This window comes from Phyllostomus discolor, chromosome 10 (assembly GCF_004126475.2).
Source record: "Phyllostomus discolor isolate MPI-MPIP mPhyDis1 chromosome 10, mPhyDis1.pri.v3, whole genome shotgun sequence".
Classification (NCBI taxonomy): Eukaryota; Metazoa; Chordata; class Mammalia; order Chiroptera; family Phyllostomidae; genus Phyllostomus; species Phyllostomus discolor.
In genome coordinates this window covers 34820700-34841591 of record NC_040912.2, presented here as the reverse complement: position 1 = coordinate 34841591, position 20892 = coordinate 34820700, and the positions used below count along the sequence as shown (strand labels likewise).

General features: G+C 36.8%; 1 protein-coding gene across 6 annotated transcripts in view; it reads left to right on the top strand.

The window, feature by feature from the left end:
* Window positions 1–20892, top strand: part of RUNDC3B (RUN domain containing 3B) — a 150487-nt gene that overhangs the window by 107359 nt on the left and 22236 nt on the right. For all 6 annotated transcript variants that reach the window (XM_028525651.2, XM_028525650.1, XM_036010658.1 and 3 more), the window contains one exon: window positions 3482–3639. In XM_028525651.2, the coding sequence (XP_028381452.1) occupies window positions 3482–3639 (158 nt within the window). The remainder of the gene's footprint in view (window positions 1–3481; window positions 3640–20892) is intronic.

Below are 20892 nucleotides of genomic sequence, written 5' to 3'. Positions count from 1 at the left end.
CTATTAACGAAGGTGTAAAGAGATTAAGACTATTATAAGAAAGGCGAGAAAGAAACTACAGTATAAAATCTAGTGACTTAATATACACAAACTTGCTGAACAAGAAATGAATGTTAGAAAGCTATGCAAGATAGAAAATATCACTAATCGTGGAGAAAACCATAGTGGATTTTGTCTCGGTAGCCTCTAGTATTTACCACTGTTTTTCCTTTCTGGATCCACCTCTGGTGATGTCAGATATTGACCCTGTCTGACCTTAGGCAGCCTGGCAGGGATCTACTGTCTGTGGCTGTCTCCTTCAGTTGTTAATCTAGTCACTTAGTGGGCTTAAGCACCATGGGGTGGGGCAGAATCCCTCCTGGGATAGGGGCTATTGTTTCCCCTCAGGCAGCTGCTGCTCTGAGAGGAGTGGTCTGCTCGAACAGGATGGCTGCTGCTGTATGGGGGATGACTCAGCACTAGGATCCCAGGGTCTCCTCTCTCATCTCTCTCCCCAAAGCTTCCATCCTGTTTCTCCTCAGGCATCTCTAGCCCACTCTGTCCCCGCCTTTGCTAGATCCCCAGGTAAGTGGCTGCAAATGAAAATTTGTGTGTTGGCCCTTTAAATGGTTCTTTGCATCTCCAGCCATCTGTCTCCGGCAGAAAGCAACCCTTTCCACTTATTGCTGATGGTTGTTATCTGTGTACTTTTGGGTTCTAGTGCTGTAGGCTGGGGATCCCAGCTTAGGCTTTAGGCCCTAGTCTTCTCAAGGGGATCCAACCAGCCACTTAATTATCCCTCTGGCACTGCTGCCTATGGGTGCCCAGCCAGCCTTCTGGAGTCTCTACTGCACTCCTTACCAGTCAGGTTGTGCTGAAGCTGATTTTTCTGTCTGTCTGAGTTATAAGTCTTCTCTTTTGCTATTGTTAAGTTGTTTGTTCCAGGTGATTTCTCCACAATCTAATTGTAATTCCAGATTGGTCCTGGGAGGAGGTTATTTGACTTCCATTCACACCTCCGCCATCGTGCTCCCTTTCATTTGTTCTTTTTTAATCAGTTATTTTAGCAGCTTTTGTATGTTTAGCATTGTACTTGGCCAAGTATAGTATATAACAGAAAGGAAAATAAACTCTATTATCTTGAGAAGTTGTAATCTCTCTTTTTTCTACTGTATTATCTATTTTCTCTTCTACCCGTCCTTTCAAATTGTCTTTATTCATAGATAATTTATATAGGAAAAACCTGATGGAGTTAACAATAGAAGTATTGAAACAATAAAAATACACTGAGGAAAATGCTTACAAAGTGAATTTACAAATGTGAATAAAGTTTATATAGACAAACAGCTACTGGATAGAAAATATACAGAAGAGGATCCTATTTATAATAGCTATAAAAATGTGTATAATGTGTATGGAGGAAAATTTAATACCCTATTAAAGAAGACTTCTTATACCAGCAAGATTTCAGACTAATATAATCTGAAAGCCTTTACATTGTAAAGGTATGAAAATGCTGAGTAGAATACAATTTTAAAGAGCTTCATGCAGAGCTACTCTCTCAAAAAATAAGAGCTCACTAAGTATTGGAAAAATAGAGACCCTGAAAAGCAAAAGGAGTAAGTCATGAGGTGAGCCGCTGAAGCCCTCTAGTGTGGTGAGCAGCCACTCCCTTAATTTAGGTACCTGTGTTTTAATACCAACAGGGAAACAGCAGATCTAGGCCCACTATCATTAAAGATGGAGACTGAACCTAGAAAGCAGAAATGAGGTGCAAACTGACAGATTAAGCACAGAAATTGGTAAATAAAACTTGACTACATGAAACAAAATGACTATATTAATGACCAATATGGGGTGTCATTGGTGTGCTGAGATATGTTTAACAAACTGACTTTTGTAGAGGAAATAGAGAAGCCCTGATTTGTAGCATTTGACAATTCTCTGGGGTGAACACTCCCATCATGGCCCAGTTCTGGATGCAGAACTGGGAAGAGGTGCCCCGTAGCATACCACCCTTGTATCTATCATGTAGACAGATACAACAGATGGCAGCGACCTGAAGAGCACAGATTATAGTAAAAGATGGTAAAATACTGAAGTAGTGATGAGTTTTGAGTGTTTATTTTGTTGCTTTTAATATAATTTACTAAAGTATGTCTATATAATTTAATTTTTAATAATAGCAGTGTTTAACAACTGCATAGAAAATTTCTGAAATTTAACAATCAGCTCTTGAGAGCTGTATAAGCTGACTGCGGCCCTCCACTGGGAAACCAAAGGGAACTAAACCTCTAACAGTATCAGGAAAGGTAAGAGAGGACGACTGAAGCTAAAGCCATTTGAGGTCTTTGTACTATAGTGAAAAATGTAGTCACATATTTTAATGTACATGTACATGTTTCCAAAGTTGCAGTTAAAAGAAGTAGAATCTTTAATTTGCAAAACAATTTTGAGGATTATTGGAGAAAAAATCTGAAAGAGAAACTTAATGAGGGGAGAGTGGTATTAACTTCTATTAACATGTAGCATAAAGCAAAATTAGTTAAAATACTTTGTTAATGACAGTTGAGTAGGATAACATATTGGAATAAACTAATACATTAAGAAAAAAAGATTCAAATTATACCCAAGAGGAATTTGTAAGCACATTACAACTAAAAAGTAGGATGTTATGAGAAAGGAATCATCAGCAAACATGATAGAGTTATTGGAAATTAAAATTAAGGTTTCCTGAATTCAAAAATTCAGTTTAAGAGTTTGGAGGATAAATTCAATGGAGTCTGTCAGAAAGCAGAATAAAAGGACAAAGAAACAGTGAATGAGTGAAAAGATAATAGAGGATCAGTTCAAGAAGTCTTGTTATCTATTAGGTGTTTCCTAATAACAGTAGCTAGGAATTATACATTGCATTCGGTGTACTAGGTAATATTCTACTTATGCTGATTTGTTTAATCTTCCCAACTAGGCACACTTACTGTCCTCGCTTTCAGATGATGAAACTACAGCACAGAGAGATTAACTTGCCCAAGGATGCATTCATAGTTGGCAACTAGTACAACTGGAATGCATGGACACTAGACACTCCCTAAGCCTGCAGGCCTAACCAAAACATTGTACTGCTTTCCACTGATCTGTTAAAGCTAAAATGTTAATATCTGTTTTTGAAAAAATAACCACATAGAAACAGTTTTTTAGTTGGTTATTCTGTAATTAGGTCTGCATTTTGAAACTAGAAGGCATGTAGAGTATTTTTTCACTGTTGTAGAGCTCAGAAATTATAATGTTTTAACTAAATTGTACCTTAAATTATAAAACCATTATAATGAATCTTAGAGAAGAGCTTTAAATAATGAACATATGTTAATTTTTTGTATTCAATTAAAACAATTATTTTTTACTATTTAATCAGTGATACTCTATAATCATTTTACTACAGTACAGATATGAATATATATTACAATTTTACAGTTGGCTGTATCTTGCTGATCTGTATTTCCAGGGTTATCTTGAAGAACTCCTGAGACTTCGAGAGAACCAGCTGTCCGAATCTGTCTCCCAGAATAAAACACTACTACAAAGGATTGAAGATTCTGATCTGGCCCATAAATTGGAAAAGGAACAGTTAGAATACATAATTGTAGAGCTTCAAGATCAGCTGTAAGTGAGACCCTTTTGGAAAATTTTTGGAAGTATGTGAATGTAACAACGTGTCATGTTTTAATTTAACATGTTTCAAGTTCTAAGAGATCTATTTGCCTGCTATTAAGGTGTCTTTCGCTTCTGTTTTTTAAAGTTTACTTTCATTTTTCTTATTATAAAAGTAGTCCATGAACATTGTAGAAATATTACAAGATATAGGAAGAAAATAAAAATCATCCTCAGTTGTGCTACCCAGAGTTAACTGCTGTGTTGTAATTTGGTGTATATCCTTTCAAATGCATAGGTACAATTTTAAAAGTATTTATCTAGTTATTGATTGATTAATTGCAGAAAGATGGTCTTTAAAACCCGTACTACTAAAGGTTAAGTGCCAGTGCACCAACTCTTTGTTACCAGGTTGTGCCTGAATATTACTAAGCACAGCTCAGTATTGCTCTTTTCTCTAGCAAGACTTCGTTTGATGAAGAAAGCCATGTATTGACCTACATTCTGGTACAAGCTCTTTAACTTGTCACTCTTCAAAGCACTGGTACTAATCATACCGTTTTGTCAAACTTGATTTTGTCAATTAATTGCTTATGGTGAAAATCTTCTCATATCAATATTTAAAGGATGACTTTACTTTTTATTCTTGAAATGGTTTCAAACTTTCAGAAAAGTTACAAGGACAGTACAAAATAATTCCCATATGCCTTTTCCTAAATACACCACTTTCCAACATTTTGCCACATTTGTCATAATGTCCTAGTTCTCTCCCTCTGTCTGTATATACAGATGTATTATTTTTAAACCACCTGACCGTTTCCATACATATGCCTCTTTACTCCATAATACTTCAGTGTGTCTTTCCTACTAACAAAGATATTCTCTTAAATAACCATAGTTCAGCTTTCAATTTAAAATTTTAAATTGATATAATGCCTTCATCTTGTCTATAACTCGTATTTCACTTTCATCAATTGTCCAAATAATCTCTTTTATTGCAACTTTTGTTTTTCTGGTAAGGATCCAGTCCAAAATCATGTTTGAATTTGGTTGTCAGTCTCTTCAGTCACTTTTAGCTTAGAATAGTTTTTCAGGGTTTGCCTCACATTTGACTGACATTTCTGAAGAATACAGGCTAGTAATTTTATAGAATGTTCCTGAATTTTTGGTTGTTTGTTCTCCCTGTGATTAGAATGAGTTTATCCATTTGTGGCTGGATTACAACATAAATGGTATGTCTTCAGGATATTACATCCAGAGGTACATGAAGTCTGTTGTGGACCTTATAGTAGTGATATTAATTTTAGTCACTTGGTTAAGATGTTTTTCTCTTCTGTATAGTTACTATTATTCCTTTTGTAATTAACATGTAGTTTTCAGGTTGACTAAGTAAGTATAGAAGATGATTTTTAAGTAAAGTTTTATTAAGGAACATAAAAATGTAATGCTTTATGGAAATTTGTATCTTAATGAAAAGAATTATGTTCATATTTTGTTTCTTATATTTTTCTAATATTTCAGAGTTTGTCCTATGGAGTATCACTTATTTAGGGGCAGATTAACACCTTCTTTAGCCATTTTCTTCTATAAGCAGGGAGAAAAATATCAAGAGCCAAACAATAAAGATTTTTGGTTATTACTTTGCAACTGAAAGATTAAGAAGATACTTGAATTTTTCTTTTGCAGATAATCTTGGTAGTTTGTCTAAACTGTCTTAAAATAATTATGAAATCAGTTTTCATTTAGTCAGAGAGATATTTTCATTTGAAGAATTCAGTTTGAATGTATCATAATTTTTTGCTTTTGATAATTTAAAGGAAATGAAGACTCAAACATTTTAGTATGCAAAAGAACCTACAAATTATTGTTTTATCATGCTTCTGTGATAGAAAAGTATCACTGATCCTCTAGATTTTGCAAAGAAACTTTACAATTGTTTTTAATACCTTTAGGGTGATTTTAACTAAAACAATATTACTAAAGCAGCAAATAAAAAATTATGGTCACTGGTCAGAATTAGACTATTTTCTTAGATCTAGAAGTTAAAGATTTGCTTTCCCATAACATGGCTGCAATTTCTGGATGGTTGTAAATCTATGTCTTACAAGATTTATTTGCACAAAAACTGTTACAAGAATATTGAACAGAAGAGTAACAGCCATTTCTTTCAAAATGTTCACAGTTCACTGCTATCAGAATCATCTTTAAGTACAGAATACTCTGGTTTTGAGCTGTCGGGAAAGAGTGGACACATTTTCCTTCTTATGTTGCTGAGATTTTTTTTAAACCAAGAATTAGGAAGGCTTGCATCAAAGCTGGGCGTTGAAATTCCCTTTGTTAATCCTGAGAAGATAACAGTGGCCTTGAGAAGATTAAATTTATAATATATAAAGGAGGAGGTCAGAAGAGGAGTATTAAATTAAACATGAGGCATGTAATATTTTCTTCTATATTATGTTGATCATCTTTCTTGGGTGATTTAAATCCTTTGTCACTTGTTATTCTTTTCATATATTTCTCAGTGGTTAAATGTGTTTCTGAATTACTGGTAGAGTATGTTTTAATTATATCTTTGAATACTCATAAAATCTGAACATTTTGTAGTTTAGGTAATAGTATAATTTGTGTGACGTAGTACAGGAGCATCTTAGAGCTTTCTTGCAAAGCAGGACCGTGTTCATATACTAGCTCTATACTTCATTATTTAAGCTCAGACTTAATGTTTTAGAGCCTCTTTTTCTTTATTTGTGAAATGGACATGATATTCACCTTATGAATTATTATGGGTATTAAATAGCATCATGTATAATACAGCCAGGATGAGGAAGGCATCCAAAGATTATTTCTCTGTTTGGCCTTACAGAAATATTACAATCTCCTTAATAAGTTCATTCGGAAAGATAGTGAATTTGAAATGTTTTACCTCATCATGTCCAAAAACCACAGATCAAGCAATGAGTTTGAACTCGATTGTATTATTCCTGAGTGTCAAGAAGTTAACTTTGAAATCTGGTTTCTAAATGGCAGCTGGATTAATATTTATAATCATGATATGGACTTGTATATACCACATGCATGAGGGAAAGATACATGGTTACCTGCTACTTAATGTCACTCTTAACTGCAATTCTCTTCCTCATTTATAGGATGTAATTCTATTTTAGGGTATTTTACTAAGCATTGACAAAGGTACATTTGAATGATTGATGGAGTTATGGTTGGTGGAGTTTTTTAAAAAAATGAATAGTTTTACATCTCTAAAAATTATGATTAGGAATAATGTTATTTCATTGGAAAATATAGCATTATTATAGTTTTATTCTCATAGTTTTATTGAACTTTTTAGTATAGTTAGATTTTATTTCATTTCTATACTTTTAACTTCATTTTATTTATATATTAAATTTCATTCAGTAAAATAAATACAAACAAGCTTAATATGTCAATTATATATTTTGACTCAATATATGGAAATTTTCTCAGGATTATAAAATATATTCTGTTTATGGCTGCTAAAAATTTTATCATACATTTATTCATGCTAATAGATGGGTAAACTTTTCATTTTTAATTCAGTTTTATTCAGTAAACATTTGTTTAAATGTATATTTTTGTGCTTGAGAATAGCTGAAAGTACAGAGAAGAAGACTAAGGCATAGTCTCTTTTTTATAAAGGGTTAATGAGCTAGTGATGGGAACAGATCGACATCAATCACATTGTTAAAGAGTGCCATATGGGGGAGGGCACCTTTCTCCTCATCCGCAGGTGTAGACCTTTATACAGGTCTAGCCTCAGGAATACACAGCCTCAGAACAGCATGCCAGAGCTAAACACCTTTGTTATGATAACAGCAAGAAAATGCATAATAAGGCATTTTTCTTGGTAGCCTTTTCCTAATCCACATAATGAATTTTTCTATTCATAATTTGAAACATTATAGGGACAGTAACATGTCATATTGAGTCCCCTAGTGAGGAAATGGAAGAGTAAATAAAAGTGAAGAATCATGAATTGCTGAAACTAGGTCATTTGACAGTTCAGCAGCCAAGTTTTTGTGTCATTCATGGTAAATAGTGATGTTGTGATTATCAGCCTGCAAACCATAAGTCAATGATGCTACGGCATCCTGGTTCAGAAGGTTTAGGATGAATGGTATGGATCTTAGAAACAGAGTAGAGTGGTATTATCATGGCCAGCTAATAGTAGACAAATTATGATAGATAAATTTTATTTATTTATAGATAGATATAGGTAGGTAACTGTTGTCATTAAAATATTAAATTATGATCACATTAATATATGTTACATACTATGTTACCTATGTATGAACAGAAAAGTCAGTAAAATGCATCCAGAAGAGAAAAAGGCCAGGTATCAGATCATTAGATAAAACCATGTCTGTTGTACTTTGTTCGTATTTGTGGGAAATTAGATATTACAACAGAAATGGATATTAATTTGGTATGGTTGCCATCTCATTGCCTTTAGTCAGGATGTCTGACTAAAACTGTTGGCAGATTCTCCTATAGAGCAGATGTTCTTATATGAGGCCAGGGACCTAGTAGCAACAGTTGGCAATACAATACAATATTTCATACAAGAGACTCATTAGAATAGAAAAAAGACTCACTTTGGGCATTCTTATTTAGTAAATTTTTCACATTGAGTACGTGAGAAAAGGAAGCCCCCCTAAATTACTAGTTATAATTAATACAATATTAATATTTATATATAAATATTATTATTGACCTATGGTCAAGATGGAGGTATATATAGGTAGACACACTTTGCCTCCCTGTGTATAACCATAGAAAGAATTACAACTATATCTCAAAAAAAAATAACACCCAGAGCTGTCAGAAAATTGAACTGTATGGAAGTCCAACAACCAAGGATTGGAGAAGCCACGTACATCCAGATGGGTAGAAGGGGCAGAGTGGCGGAGTCAGGCAGAGAGGTGTGGAGATGTGGTGTGGCAAGGAGAGGCAGCACCAGTGGCGAAACAGATGATCCCACATTCATGTACGGTGGATGAAAATCTGTAGGGATACCTTGGGAGTGAGCAATCCAGCCCCAGGCCAGACCATATAGTCTAGGGTTCCAGTGCTGGGAAGATAAATCCCCATAACTTCTGGCTGTAAAAACCAGTCAGGGTTGGGGCGGTCAAAGAAACCTAGGTTTTCAGGAGACTCAGCTTAAAGGGCCCACATGGACTTAGAACATATGCACACCCACCCTCCCTGGGATTCACCACCAGGGCTAAAGCTGGAAGGGTGCCTGTTGCATATAGGAAGTGGGCAAAGTGACTGGAAATGGGGTGAGTGCTGGACAAACCTCCAGAAGCCAGGCAGAGGCATTGTCCCCTCTTCAAACTCTCCCACCACACAGAGCCACAAAGAGGTGAAGTGGGTTGCCCTGCCCTGAAAATTACCTAAGGCTCTGCCCTACAGAATTCACAAGTGCCTTTTCTACAATAGGCCATACTACTAAGATAGGGAGTCAAAGCAGCTGTTCCTAAATACAGAAACAAACATAGGGAGACTGGTGAATTGAGACAAGGAAATATGGCCCAAATGAACAGAACAAAACTCCAGAAAAAGAACTAAATGAAATGAAGATAATCAGCCTGTCAGATGCAGAGTTCAACACACTGGTGATCAGGATATCCAGTCAAAGAACTCATTGAGTATGGCAACAACACAAAGGAAAAAATGAAGGTCACACTAAGTGAAATAAAGAAAAATCTACAGGGAACCATGAGTGGATGGGAAGAAGCTGGGATTGAAATCAACACTTTGGAACACAAAGTAGAAAAAAGCATTTAACCAGAATAACAAAAAAAAAATTTTTTTTAAATGAGGCTAGTATAAGGACCCTCGGGGACATTTCCAGACATACCAACATCCAAATCATAAGGGTGCCAGAAGAAGAGGACGAGCAAGAAATTGAAAACTTATTTAAAAAATAATGAAAGAAAACTGCCCTAATTTGGCTAAGGAAATAATTATACAAGTCCAGGAATCAGTGATAGTCTCCAACAAGTTGGACACAAGAGAACTGTAGCAAGACACACTGTAATTAAAATGCCAAAGGTTCAAGATAAAGAGAGAATCTTAAATGCAGCAAGAGAAAAGCAGACAGTTATCTACAAAAGAGTTCCCATAAGAGCATCAGCTAATTTCACAAAAGAAACTTGGCAGGCAAGAAGGGACTGGCAAGAAGTATTCAAAGTGATGTCAAGCAAGGACCTACAATCTAGATTACTCTGTCCAGCAAAGTTATCATTTAGAATGGAAGGGCAGATAAAGTGCTTCTCAGACAATGTAAAGTTAAAGGAGTTCATCATCACCAAGCCATTATTATATGGCTTGGTTATTATATGAAATGTTAAAGGGACTTATTTAAGAAAAAGAAGATCAAAACTGTGAACATTAAAATGGCAACAAATTCACAACTATCAACAACTGAATCGAAGAAAAACAGACTAAGCAAATAACCAAAACAGGAACGGAATCATAGATACGGAGATAATTTGGAGCATATCAGCTGGGGAGGGGGGAGGAAGGAGGAGAACGTGGTGTTGGGGGGGAGAAGGTGCAGAGATTAAGAAGCATAATTGGTAGGTACAAAATAGATGGGGGGATATTAAGAGTAGTATAGCAAATGGAGAAGCCAAAGAACTTATATGCATGACCCATGGACATGAACTAAGCGACGGATTGCTGGAGAGAAGAGGGGTATTGGGTGAAAGAGGGCAAAGGGGGAAAAATTGGGACAACTGTAATAGCGTAATCAATAAAATGTGTCTTTAAAAAATATTTTTTCATGTATTTCCATTTTTAGCATTTAGTCCATATTTATAAAAAAGATTCTGAAGCTGTTATATTCAATATTTTAATTTTTATTAAGAAATTTTGAATTATGCACAAAGAAATAATTGTATTATAAAACATAATTACTCATCACACAGATAGAACAGTTAATTTGTTTCATCATTTTATTTTTCATTTGCTTTTTTTTAAAATATATTTTATTGATTATGCTATTACAGTTGTCCCATTTCCCCCTTCTCTCCCCTCCACCCTGTACCCCCTCTCCCACCCATGTTCCCCCACTTTAGTTCATGTCCATGTGTCATACTTAAGAGTTCTTTAGCTTCTACATTTCCCATACTATTCTTGCCCTCCCCCTATCTATTTTCAACCTACATTCTATGCTACTTATTCTCTATATCTTTTCCCCTCTCTCCTCCTCCCACCCCCCTGCTGCTAGCCCTCCATGTGCCCTCCATTTCTGTGGTTCTGTTCCTGTTCTAGTTGTTTACTTAGTTTCTTTTGGTTTTGCTTTAGGTGTGGTTGTTAATAATTGTGAGTTTGCTGTCATTTTACTATACATGTCTTTTCTTTATCTTCTTTTCTTAGATAAGACCCTTTAGCATTTCATAAAATAAGGGCTTGGTGATGATGAACTCCTTTAACTTGACCTTATCTGAAAAGCACTTTATCTTCCCTTCCATTCTAAATGAGAGCTTTGCTGGATAGAGCAATGTGGGATGTAGGTCCTTGTCTTTCATGACTTGGAATACTTCTTTCCAGCCCCTTCTTGCCTATAAGGTCTCTTTGGAGAAATCAGCTGACAGTCTGGTGGGAACTCCTTTGTAGGTTACTGTCCTCTTATCTCTTGCTGCTTCTAGGATTCTCTCCTTCGTTTTTACCTTGGCTAATGTAATTATGATGTGCCTTGGTGTGTTTCTTCTTGGGTCCAACTTCTTTGGGGCTCTCTGAGCTTCTTGGATTTCTTGGAAGACTGTTCCCTTTGCCAGATTGGGGAAGTTCTCCTTTATTATTTGTTCAAATACGTGCTCAATTTGTTGCTTTTCCCCTTCCCATTCTGGTACCCCTACAATTTGGATGTTGGAACGTTTAAAGGTGTCCTGGATGCTCTTAAGCTTTTCCTCAATTTTTTGAATTCTTATTTCATCATGCTTTCCTGCTTGGTTGATTCTATCTTCCTTCTGGTCCACTGTATTGTTTTGAGACTCAGATTCCTTCCTTTCACTATTGGCTCTCCTCCGCGTATGTTCCTGCATCTCTTTTATGGTAACCTGCATCCTTTCATCTAAATTGTGCCCAAAATCTACCAATTCCGTGAGCTTTCTGATCACCAGTGTTTTGGACTGTGCATCTGATAGATTGGCTATTTCTTGGTCGCTCAAAAAGATGAGTCCTGGGGGACTGATCTGTTCTGTTGGAAACATACCTTATATCTTTCCCTGTCTCTCCTTTTTTTTTTTTCCTGGTCTGGTCACTGTTGTTACGGTGCGGGGTGGACCCTTAGGTGTTCACTGGGGCTGGGCACCCCAGTCACTAGATTGTGACGTTATATGTGGGGGCAGGGGCAGGAGCGGGGACGGGAGGGAACAATGGTGGTAGTTCTGTTCTCCTGGGCTCAGACCCTTCTCTGGGATCCTGGGCTGCGAGCTCTGCCCTGGTCCACAATTGCTGCCCCACTGGGTCCACCAGCCGCAGCTTGCATACTCAGGGATCACCGCTGCGTTCTTGCGCCCCAGATGGCTGTCACGCTGATTTCGCGCCAAATTTTCCCCGACCTCCATGCGCTGCCGACCCGCACCAGCCCCACGCCCACCCGGCTCGTCTTCTCCGACCAGTCTGGATGTACGGGTCTACTTCAACTTCTTGGCTGTCCGACTTCCATTCAGATAAATCCTCTGTCAGTTCTGAGTGTTATTCTTCCTGTAAATTATTGTTGTTCTAATCTTGGTTGTGCGAGGAGGTACGGTGCATCCACCTATTCCTCCATCTTGCCGGAAGTCCTCATTTGCTTTTTTTATTATTCTTATTTTTAGATAGAGAAAAGGGGGGAGAGAGAGAAAAAAAGAAGCACTGATTTGTTGTTTTACTTATTTATGTATTCTTTGGTTGATTTTTGTACATGTCCTGACAGGAGATTTTACCCAGACCTTGGTGTATGGAGACAACACTCTAACCATCTGAGCTACTTGGCCAGGGCTTTGTTTCTTTTCTTTGTTTTTTTTCTGTATTATTTTGAAGCAAATCATGCTGAAACCTACATACTTCATTGCACTTCTCTATAACATATGGATACTTTTTCACTAAGTTTCATAATCATGTCTGACAATCATGTCCTGGATGCTGGGATTAATGCTAAGAATACAGAGATAAATTTGTTCTAGTTCCTGCCCCCACAGGGGGCAAAAACATATAAACAATAAGAGTGATAAAGTGTCACAGGTGCTGTGATGGTCTTGTATTGGATTCAGTTTGAAACAAAGGAGAATGAACTAGGAAGGATTTAAGGAGGTGGTGACAGTTATACTAATTCCTTAAAGTTGTTTAGACATTTGGGAGGCTAATATGGGAAGAGATGGGTTTTCGAGGCAGTGAAAACAACAAAAGCAAAAGCACAAGAAAGATTAAAAATCCAGCACATGGCTCTGACTGGTGCGGCTCAGTGAGATGGGCTTTGTCCCACAGAGCTCAGGTGGTAGGTTCAATTCCTGTTCGGGGTGCATGCCTGGGTTGTGGGCCAGGTCCCCATTTGGGGCATGCCAGAGACCACTGGTCCATGTGTCTCTCTCTGCACATCAATATTCCACTCGCTCTCCCTTCCCCTCTCTCTAAAAATAAATCAATAACATTTTTAAAAGAAGAGTCCTACAAATAGGAAACTGCATGATGGCTCCCTGTTACTCTTACATAGAGGCCAAACATGTATCTAGTCACGTGAAACTAATATAATATTGTATGTCAACTATAATTGACAATTTTTAAAAATATTTTTTCACTGTTGTTATCATTCTTTTTTTTCATTTTATTTTAATCATTGTTCAAGTACAGTTTTCTGTCCTTTACTCCCATCCCAGTAAATATTTTTTAATTGGGCATAAATACTGAAAAATAATAAAGTACTCTCAAAGTGCTTCATCTGTAGTGTTTTTTATGCAATTGAAGATAGGTTATCAACTTAAAATAGGAAGTTATAACTATAAGATACTTTGTTCAAGATTAAAGCTAACTACAAAGAACATACTTATAATAGAAACACAAAAGATAAAGAGAAAAGAATCAAAACAAGTCACTGCAAAAAGTTATCAAATAACAAAGGAGGATAGCAAAAGACAAAGAGAAGGGCAAAAACAACTGCCAAACAGACAACAACAATGAAAAAAACAACAAGTGCAATTGCCTTAAATGTAAATGAATTAAACTCACCCATCAAAAGGTAGAGAGTGATTGAATGGGCTTCAAAACAAGACCCATTAATGTGCTATCAAACTAAGATTCACAGTGGCTGAAAGTGAAGGAATGTTAACCCCTTATCAGATGTATCAGGGAATACATTCTCCCATTCAGAACATACTCCCTTTTTATTTTGTTGATTGTTTCCTTTGTTGTACAAAACCTTTGCAGTTTGATATAGTCCCATTTGTTTATTTTTTCTCATTTCCCTTGCCTGAAGAGATGTATCAGAAAAAAAATATTGCTATCAGCAATGTCCAAGATTTTAACCACCTAAGTTTTCTTCTAGGATTTTTATGGTTTCAGATCTAACATTTAAGCCTTTAATCCATTTGAATGTATTCTTGTGTGTGGTATAAGAAGGGGGGCTAGTTTCATTTTTCTGCATGTATCTGTCCCAATTTCCTCAACACCAATTATTGAATAAACTACCTTTACCCCTTTGTTTTTGCTTGCTTTCTCTGTCAAATATAAATTGACTGTAAGAGTGGGTTTATTTCTGAGCTCTCTACTGTGTTCCTTTGATCTATGTGTCTGTTTTTATGCCAGTACCATGGTGTTTTGATTACTGTGGCCTTATAGTATAATTTGATATTAGGTAGTGTGATTCCTCAAACTTTGTTGTTCTTTCTCAAGACGCTGTTGCTATTTGGAGTCTTTTGTGGTTCGATATAAATTTTAGAAGTATTCATAAAACTCAATACCAACAAACAACCCAATTAAAAAATGGACAAAGGCCCTGAATATAGATACTTCTCCAAAGAAGATATACAGATAGCCAATGGACATATTAAAAGATGCTCAATGTCACTAATCATCAGAGAAATGCAAATTAAAACCATAATGAAATACCACTTCACATCTGTCAGAACGGCTATCACCAATAAATCAACAAACAACAAGTGCTGGGCAAGGATGTGGAGAAAGGGGAACCCTTGTGCACTGTTGGTGAGAATGCAGATAGGTGCAGCCACTGTGGAAAACAGTATGGAGGTACCGTAAAAAATTAAAAATGGAACTGCCTTATGATCCAGCAATTCCACTTCTGCAAATTTATGCAATGAAACCCAAAACACTAATTAGACAGAGCAGAAGCATCCCTATGTTCATTGTAGCATTATTTACAATCACCAAGATATGGAAGCAGCCCAAATCTCCATCAAGAGTGAATGGATAAAACAAATATGGCACATTTACATAAAGGAATACTACTTGGCCATAAAAAGAAGAGTATTTTGCCATTTGCAGCAGCATGTTTGGATCTAGAGAACATTATGCTAAGTGAAATAGGCCAGTCAGAGAAAGACAAATACCGTATGATTTCAGTCACACATAGAATTTAATGTACAAACTGAACAAGCAAAATAGAGAGACTCATGGATAGCAGACTGACAGCTCTGGGGGAGGTGGTTAGGAAATGGAGGGACTGAACAAAAAAGGAAAAAGGACTCATGGACATGGACAACAGTGTGGGGATTGTGGGGTGAGGAATGGGATATAAGGGGGATAAATGGTAATGGAAAAAATACAATAAAAATAAAAAATGTAAAAATAATTAAAAGAAAGTGAAGGGATGGAAAAAGATAGTTCATACAAATGGTAACCAAAAGAAAGCAGGGTGTCTATACTTACAGCAGACAAAATAGACTTTTTAGTCCAAAACTGTTTCTAGAGGCAAAAAAGGTCATTATATAATGATAAAAGGGTCAATTCAATAAGAAGATATAGCAAATATGAGTATATATAGCCTCAACATCAGGACACCTAAATATATAAAGCAAATAAGGACAAAACAACAACAAAACTGTTAGAACTAATAAATTCAGCAAAGTTGCAGAATACAAAATCAGCATACAAAAATCAATCATGTTTCTATATACAAACAAACTATCAAAAAAGGAAATTAAAAAACAATCTATTTGCAGCTAACAACAAGAAGAAAATTCTTAGGAATAAACTTAACTAAAGAGGTAAAAGATTTGTACAATGGAAATTTAAAAACATTAATGAGGGAAATTACGGCATACATCAAAAGCATCCCGTGTTTATGGATTAGAAGAATTAATATTAGAATACTCACACTATACAAAATGATATACAAAATCAGTGAAATCCTTATCAAAATCCCAATAATATTTTTCAAAGAAATGAAAAGACAGTCCTAAAATTTATGTGGAACCAAAAAGACCCTGGATAGTCAAAGCAATTCTGAGAAAGAAAAGTAAGGCTGGTGGCATCACATTTCCTGATATAAAAATGTATTATAAATTTACAGTAATCAAAACAGTATAGTGCTGACATTAAAACTGACATATAGACCATTGGAACAGAATAGAGAACCCAGAAAAATATCCAGGCACCTACAGTCAGTTAATCTTTGACAAAGGGACCAAGAACACACATGTGCACAGGATATTGTCTTCAGCAAATGATATTGGGAAGACTGCACATCCACATACAGAAGAATGGAACTGGACCCTTCTCTGATACCAATAACAAAAATCAAGTCAAAATGAATGAAAGACTTAAACATAAGACTTGAAACTATAAAAGTACTTGAAGAAAAAGAGGGAAATAGCTTCATGATATTGCTCTGGGCAATAATTCTTTTGGATATGACATCAAAAATGGAGGAAACTAGAGCAAAAGTAGAAAAATGGATGCATCAAACAAAAAATATTCTGCATAACAAAGGACCAATCAACAGAGAAAACAGGCAACCTACAGAATGGGAGAAAATATTTGCCATCTATCTGATACAGAGTTAATATCCAAAATATATAAGGAGCTCCTATAACTCAATAGCCAAAAAAAAAAAATCCTGTTAAAAATGGGCAAAGGACTTGAATAGACATTTCTCCAGGGGTGACATACAAATTACCAACAGGTATATGAAAAGATGCCTAACTTCACTAATCATTGGGGAAATGCAAATCACAATCACAGTATCAACTCATACCTGTTAGGATGTCTGTTATCAGAAATATGATAGGTAAGTTTTGGCAAGGATGTGGTAAAAAGGGAACACTTGTACACAGTTGGTGGTTACATACATTACTACAACCACTTTGAGAAACAGTATGGAGATTCTTCAAAAAAATAGAAATAGAACTATGTTATGATCCAGTGATCCCACTTCTGGGTATTCTTCCAAAGGAAATGAACACAGGATCTCAAAAAGATTGACCCATGTTAGTGTCAGCATCCTTCACATTAACCAAGAGGTGGAAGAAACTTCAATGTCAGTCAGTTGAGTGAATAAAAAAAGTCACACACACATGACTATTTGCAACAACATGGATCAACCTGAAGGACATTATGCTAAGTAAAGTAAACATGCTGGAGGACAAATAGTGTATGATCCTACTTACCCGTGGAATCTAAAGTAGTCAAACTCATGAAATCAGAGAAGAGAATAGCGTTTAGTGTTTACCAGGGCCAGTGGTGAGTTGGAAATGCGGAGATGCTGTTCAAGGGGAAACAAAGTTTCAGTTATGCAAGATGAAAAGATTCTGGATAACTATTGTATAGTAATGTGACTATAGTTATTTAATAACAGTACTGTATAATATACTTGAAATTTTTTGTTTTATTGATTGTGCTATTACAGTTATCCCAATTGTTTTTCTCTTTGTCCCCCTCCACTCAGCATTCCCCCACTCCCTCAGGCAATTCCCCCACCATTGTTCATGTCCATGGGTCATGCGTATAAGTTCTTTGGCTACTTCATTTTCAATACTGTACCTTACTTCCCCCTGGCTGTTCTACCTATTTGTACTTATTAATCCCCTCACCGCTTCACCCACTCCCCCATACCCACCTCCTGCCTGGCAACCATCATAACACTCTCTGTATCCATAATTGTGTCTCTTTCCTTCTTGTTTACGTAGTTTGTTTTTTAGATTCAATTGTTGCTAGATATATCTTTACTGCCATTTTATTGTTCATAGTTTTGATCATTTTCTTTTTCTTAAATAAGTTTCTTTAACATTTCATATTATAATGGTTTGGTGATGATGAACTTTAGTTTTTTCTTGTCTGGGAAGCTTTTTATTTGCCCTTTGATTCTAAATGATTTTCTAGGTAGAGCAATCTTGGCTGTAGGTCCCTGCTCTTCATGACTTCGAATATGTCTTGCTAATCTCTTCTAGCCTGCAAAGTTTTTTGAGAAATCAGCTGATGGTCTTATGGGAACTCCCTGATAGGTAACTAACTGCTCTTCTCTTGCTGGTTTTAAGATACTCTCCTTATCTTTAACCTTTGGCATGTTAATTAATGATGTGTCTTAGAGTGGGCTTCCTTGCATCCATCTGGTTTCAGACTCTCTGTACTTCTTGGACTTGCATGTCTATTTCCTTCACCAAATTAGGGAACTTTTCTTTCATTATTCTCTCAAATAGATTTCCGCATTCTTGTTCCTTTTCTTCTCCTTTTGGTATTCCTATGATGTGAATGTTGGAACCCTTGAAATTGTCCCAGAGTCTGCTTACATTGTCCTCATTTTTTAAATTCTTTCTTCTTGTTCTTGTTGGTTGTTTTTTTCTTTTCCAAAACATTGATTTGATTCTTGGCTTCATCCCCTCTACTGTTGTTTCCCTGTAAATTGCTCTTTATTTCAATTAGTGTATCCTTCAATTCTGACTGGATCTTGTTGAGGTCCTCACTAAGTCCCTTGAGCATCCTCATAACCAGTGTTTTGAACTCCGCATCTTATAGATTGCTTATCTCCATTTCATTTCGTTCTTTTTCTGAATTTTTGTTCTGTTCTTTCATTTGGGCCATGTTTCTTTGTCTCCTCATTTTGGCAGCCTCCCTGCATTTGTTTCTATGTGTTAGGTAGAGCTGTTATGACTCCCTGTCTTTGTAGTGTGACCTAAAATAGTAGATGTCCTATAGGGTCCAATGGCGCAGCCTCCCCTATCATCCAAGCTGGGTACTCGAAGTGCACCCTCTGTGTGAGCTGAGTTTACCTTCCTCTTGTAGTTGAGGACAATAAACTACTTGATGGCTGTTGGTTGGTCAATTAGAGGGAATTACCCAGGCCAGTCAGCTGCAAAGACTGGCTGTAATCACTGACTACCTACATCTGCCCGCCCTGGAACATTAGCTGTGCAGGGGCAGAGTGGTGGTGCTCTGAGGTGGTCTGTAGCTGTCCATGGGTTCACAGGCTCTGGGATTTCCTGGGTGGTGCAGGCAGGGTCTTCCCCCACCTGTGTTCTGCCCAGGGCCACCCTATCTGGGCTATAAAGCAATCAGACATGGCTTCTACTAGTGCTAGGCTTGGAGATTCCCAGGTGAAGCCAAGCTGTGAATCTAGGCTGGCTGCTGCTAGTATCATGCTTGGGGCCACTTGGCAAGAGGTAAGGGGGATTCGGGCTCACTGAGGTAAGCTGTTGCTTGTTTGATAGGATTTAGGAAGTTGTGAAACATGAGCCAAGACCAGCCATTCATATGGAAAAGTCATTGTTAATAGCTTGGGTGGACCCATATCTTGGGTGGGCCAGAGTCTCAGGGGATCTCCAGGGTGGGGCAAACAGTGTTAGGCAAGTTGACGGAGTGTTAGATATGGCACTTGCCTGCTGGCTCTGTGGCTCTGTGGGGGGCATGCTCAGAAAAGGGACCTTGGCCTCTGTCCACCTTTCTGTCTGGGAGAAAGCTGTTGCCCAGCTCTTGCCTTGATGCCATACACTTCATTTCCTCCCTGTGTGCCACTGGTGCCTTTTAAGCTGCTACCCTAGTGCTAGAGCTCAGAAGGAGTGAGTCTAAGTAAGTCCATGTGTGGGTTCTTTAAGGGAAACTGTTTGGGACTCCAGAAGTTTCTTCCACTGACTCAATCCCCACTGGGTTTTGCAGCCAGAAGTTATGGGGACTTATCTGCTTGGCACTGGAACCCTGGGCTGGGGGGCCTGGTGTGGGGCTGGGCCTCCTTGTTCCCCAGCTATCCTTCCCTAATTTTTATCCACCACACATGGATGTGGGACCAGTCTGTTCTCTTATGAGTATATCTCCACTTCTCCTACCAGTCTGGATGGATCTGGTTTCTTTCCTTCTGTAGTTGACGGACTTCCATTCAACTTGATTTTTGGCAGCTCTGAGTGATGGTTGTTCTGTAGTTTACTTGTAATTTTCATGTGACCGTGTGAGGAGGTGAGTTGTGTTTACCTGTGCTGCCATCTTAACTGGAAGTCTATACTTGAAATTTTTTAAGAGGGTAGATCTTAGGTGTTCTCATCACACACACACAAAAGTTAAGTATGTGAGGGGATGAATATGTTAATTAGCTTGAGTGTGGTGATTATTTCATATTGTATACATATATCAAATCATGCTATATAATTATACACCAATAAAGTTGGGAGAATAAAAGATTGGATCATGTTTTTTTGTGATTAAATTCCTGAATAATTCTTATTGAGAACCTGAAGATAAATTAGCTGACTAGCAATTTAGAGGTAGATTCCACAGAAAGTTCTTAAAATTTGCTGTGATAATATATTATTGCTACTCTCTTAGTAAATTAAATAATTTTCCTTTAGTGTATCTTTCTGAGAATTATTACCTTAAAGAGAGAGTGTTAAATTTGACTAATATAAATATAACATGGCTCATGGAATGATTCAGTTTTTAGATTACTCCAGTAACATTAGCATTGCTTAGAATTTTAATTAAAGTTACATAGTAATTAGCACACCATTTTACCATTAATTTTCACTGGTTTTTCCCTATAAAATAACTATAATTGTTGAATAATTTAAAATGAACCTATTTTTAAGCTTAGCCAAGTGAGAACAATATCCTGATTCTTCATATTAACATCAATTGGGGTACCTTTAAGTAGGTATTGAATTTTCTAGGTACATTTTGCTTCCCCTTAGGTAAGTAATGATTCTTTGATTGTAACCAATTCATCATATTGGTATCAACAACTCATGGAATGGATAGAAGTACTGAAAAAGTAGGCCTAGAAAGAGTTAGGTTGAGTTA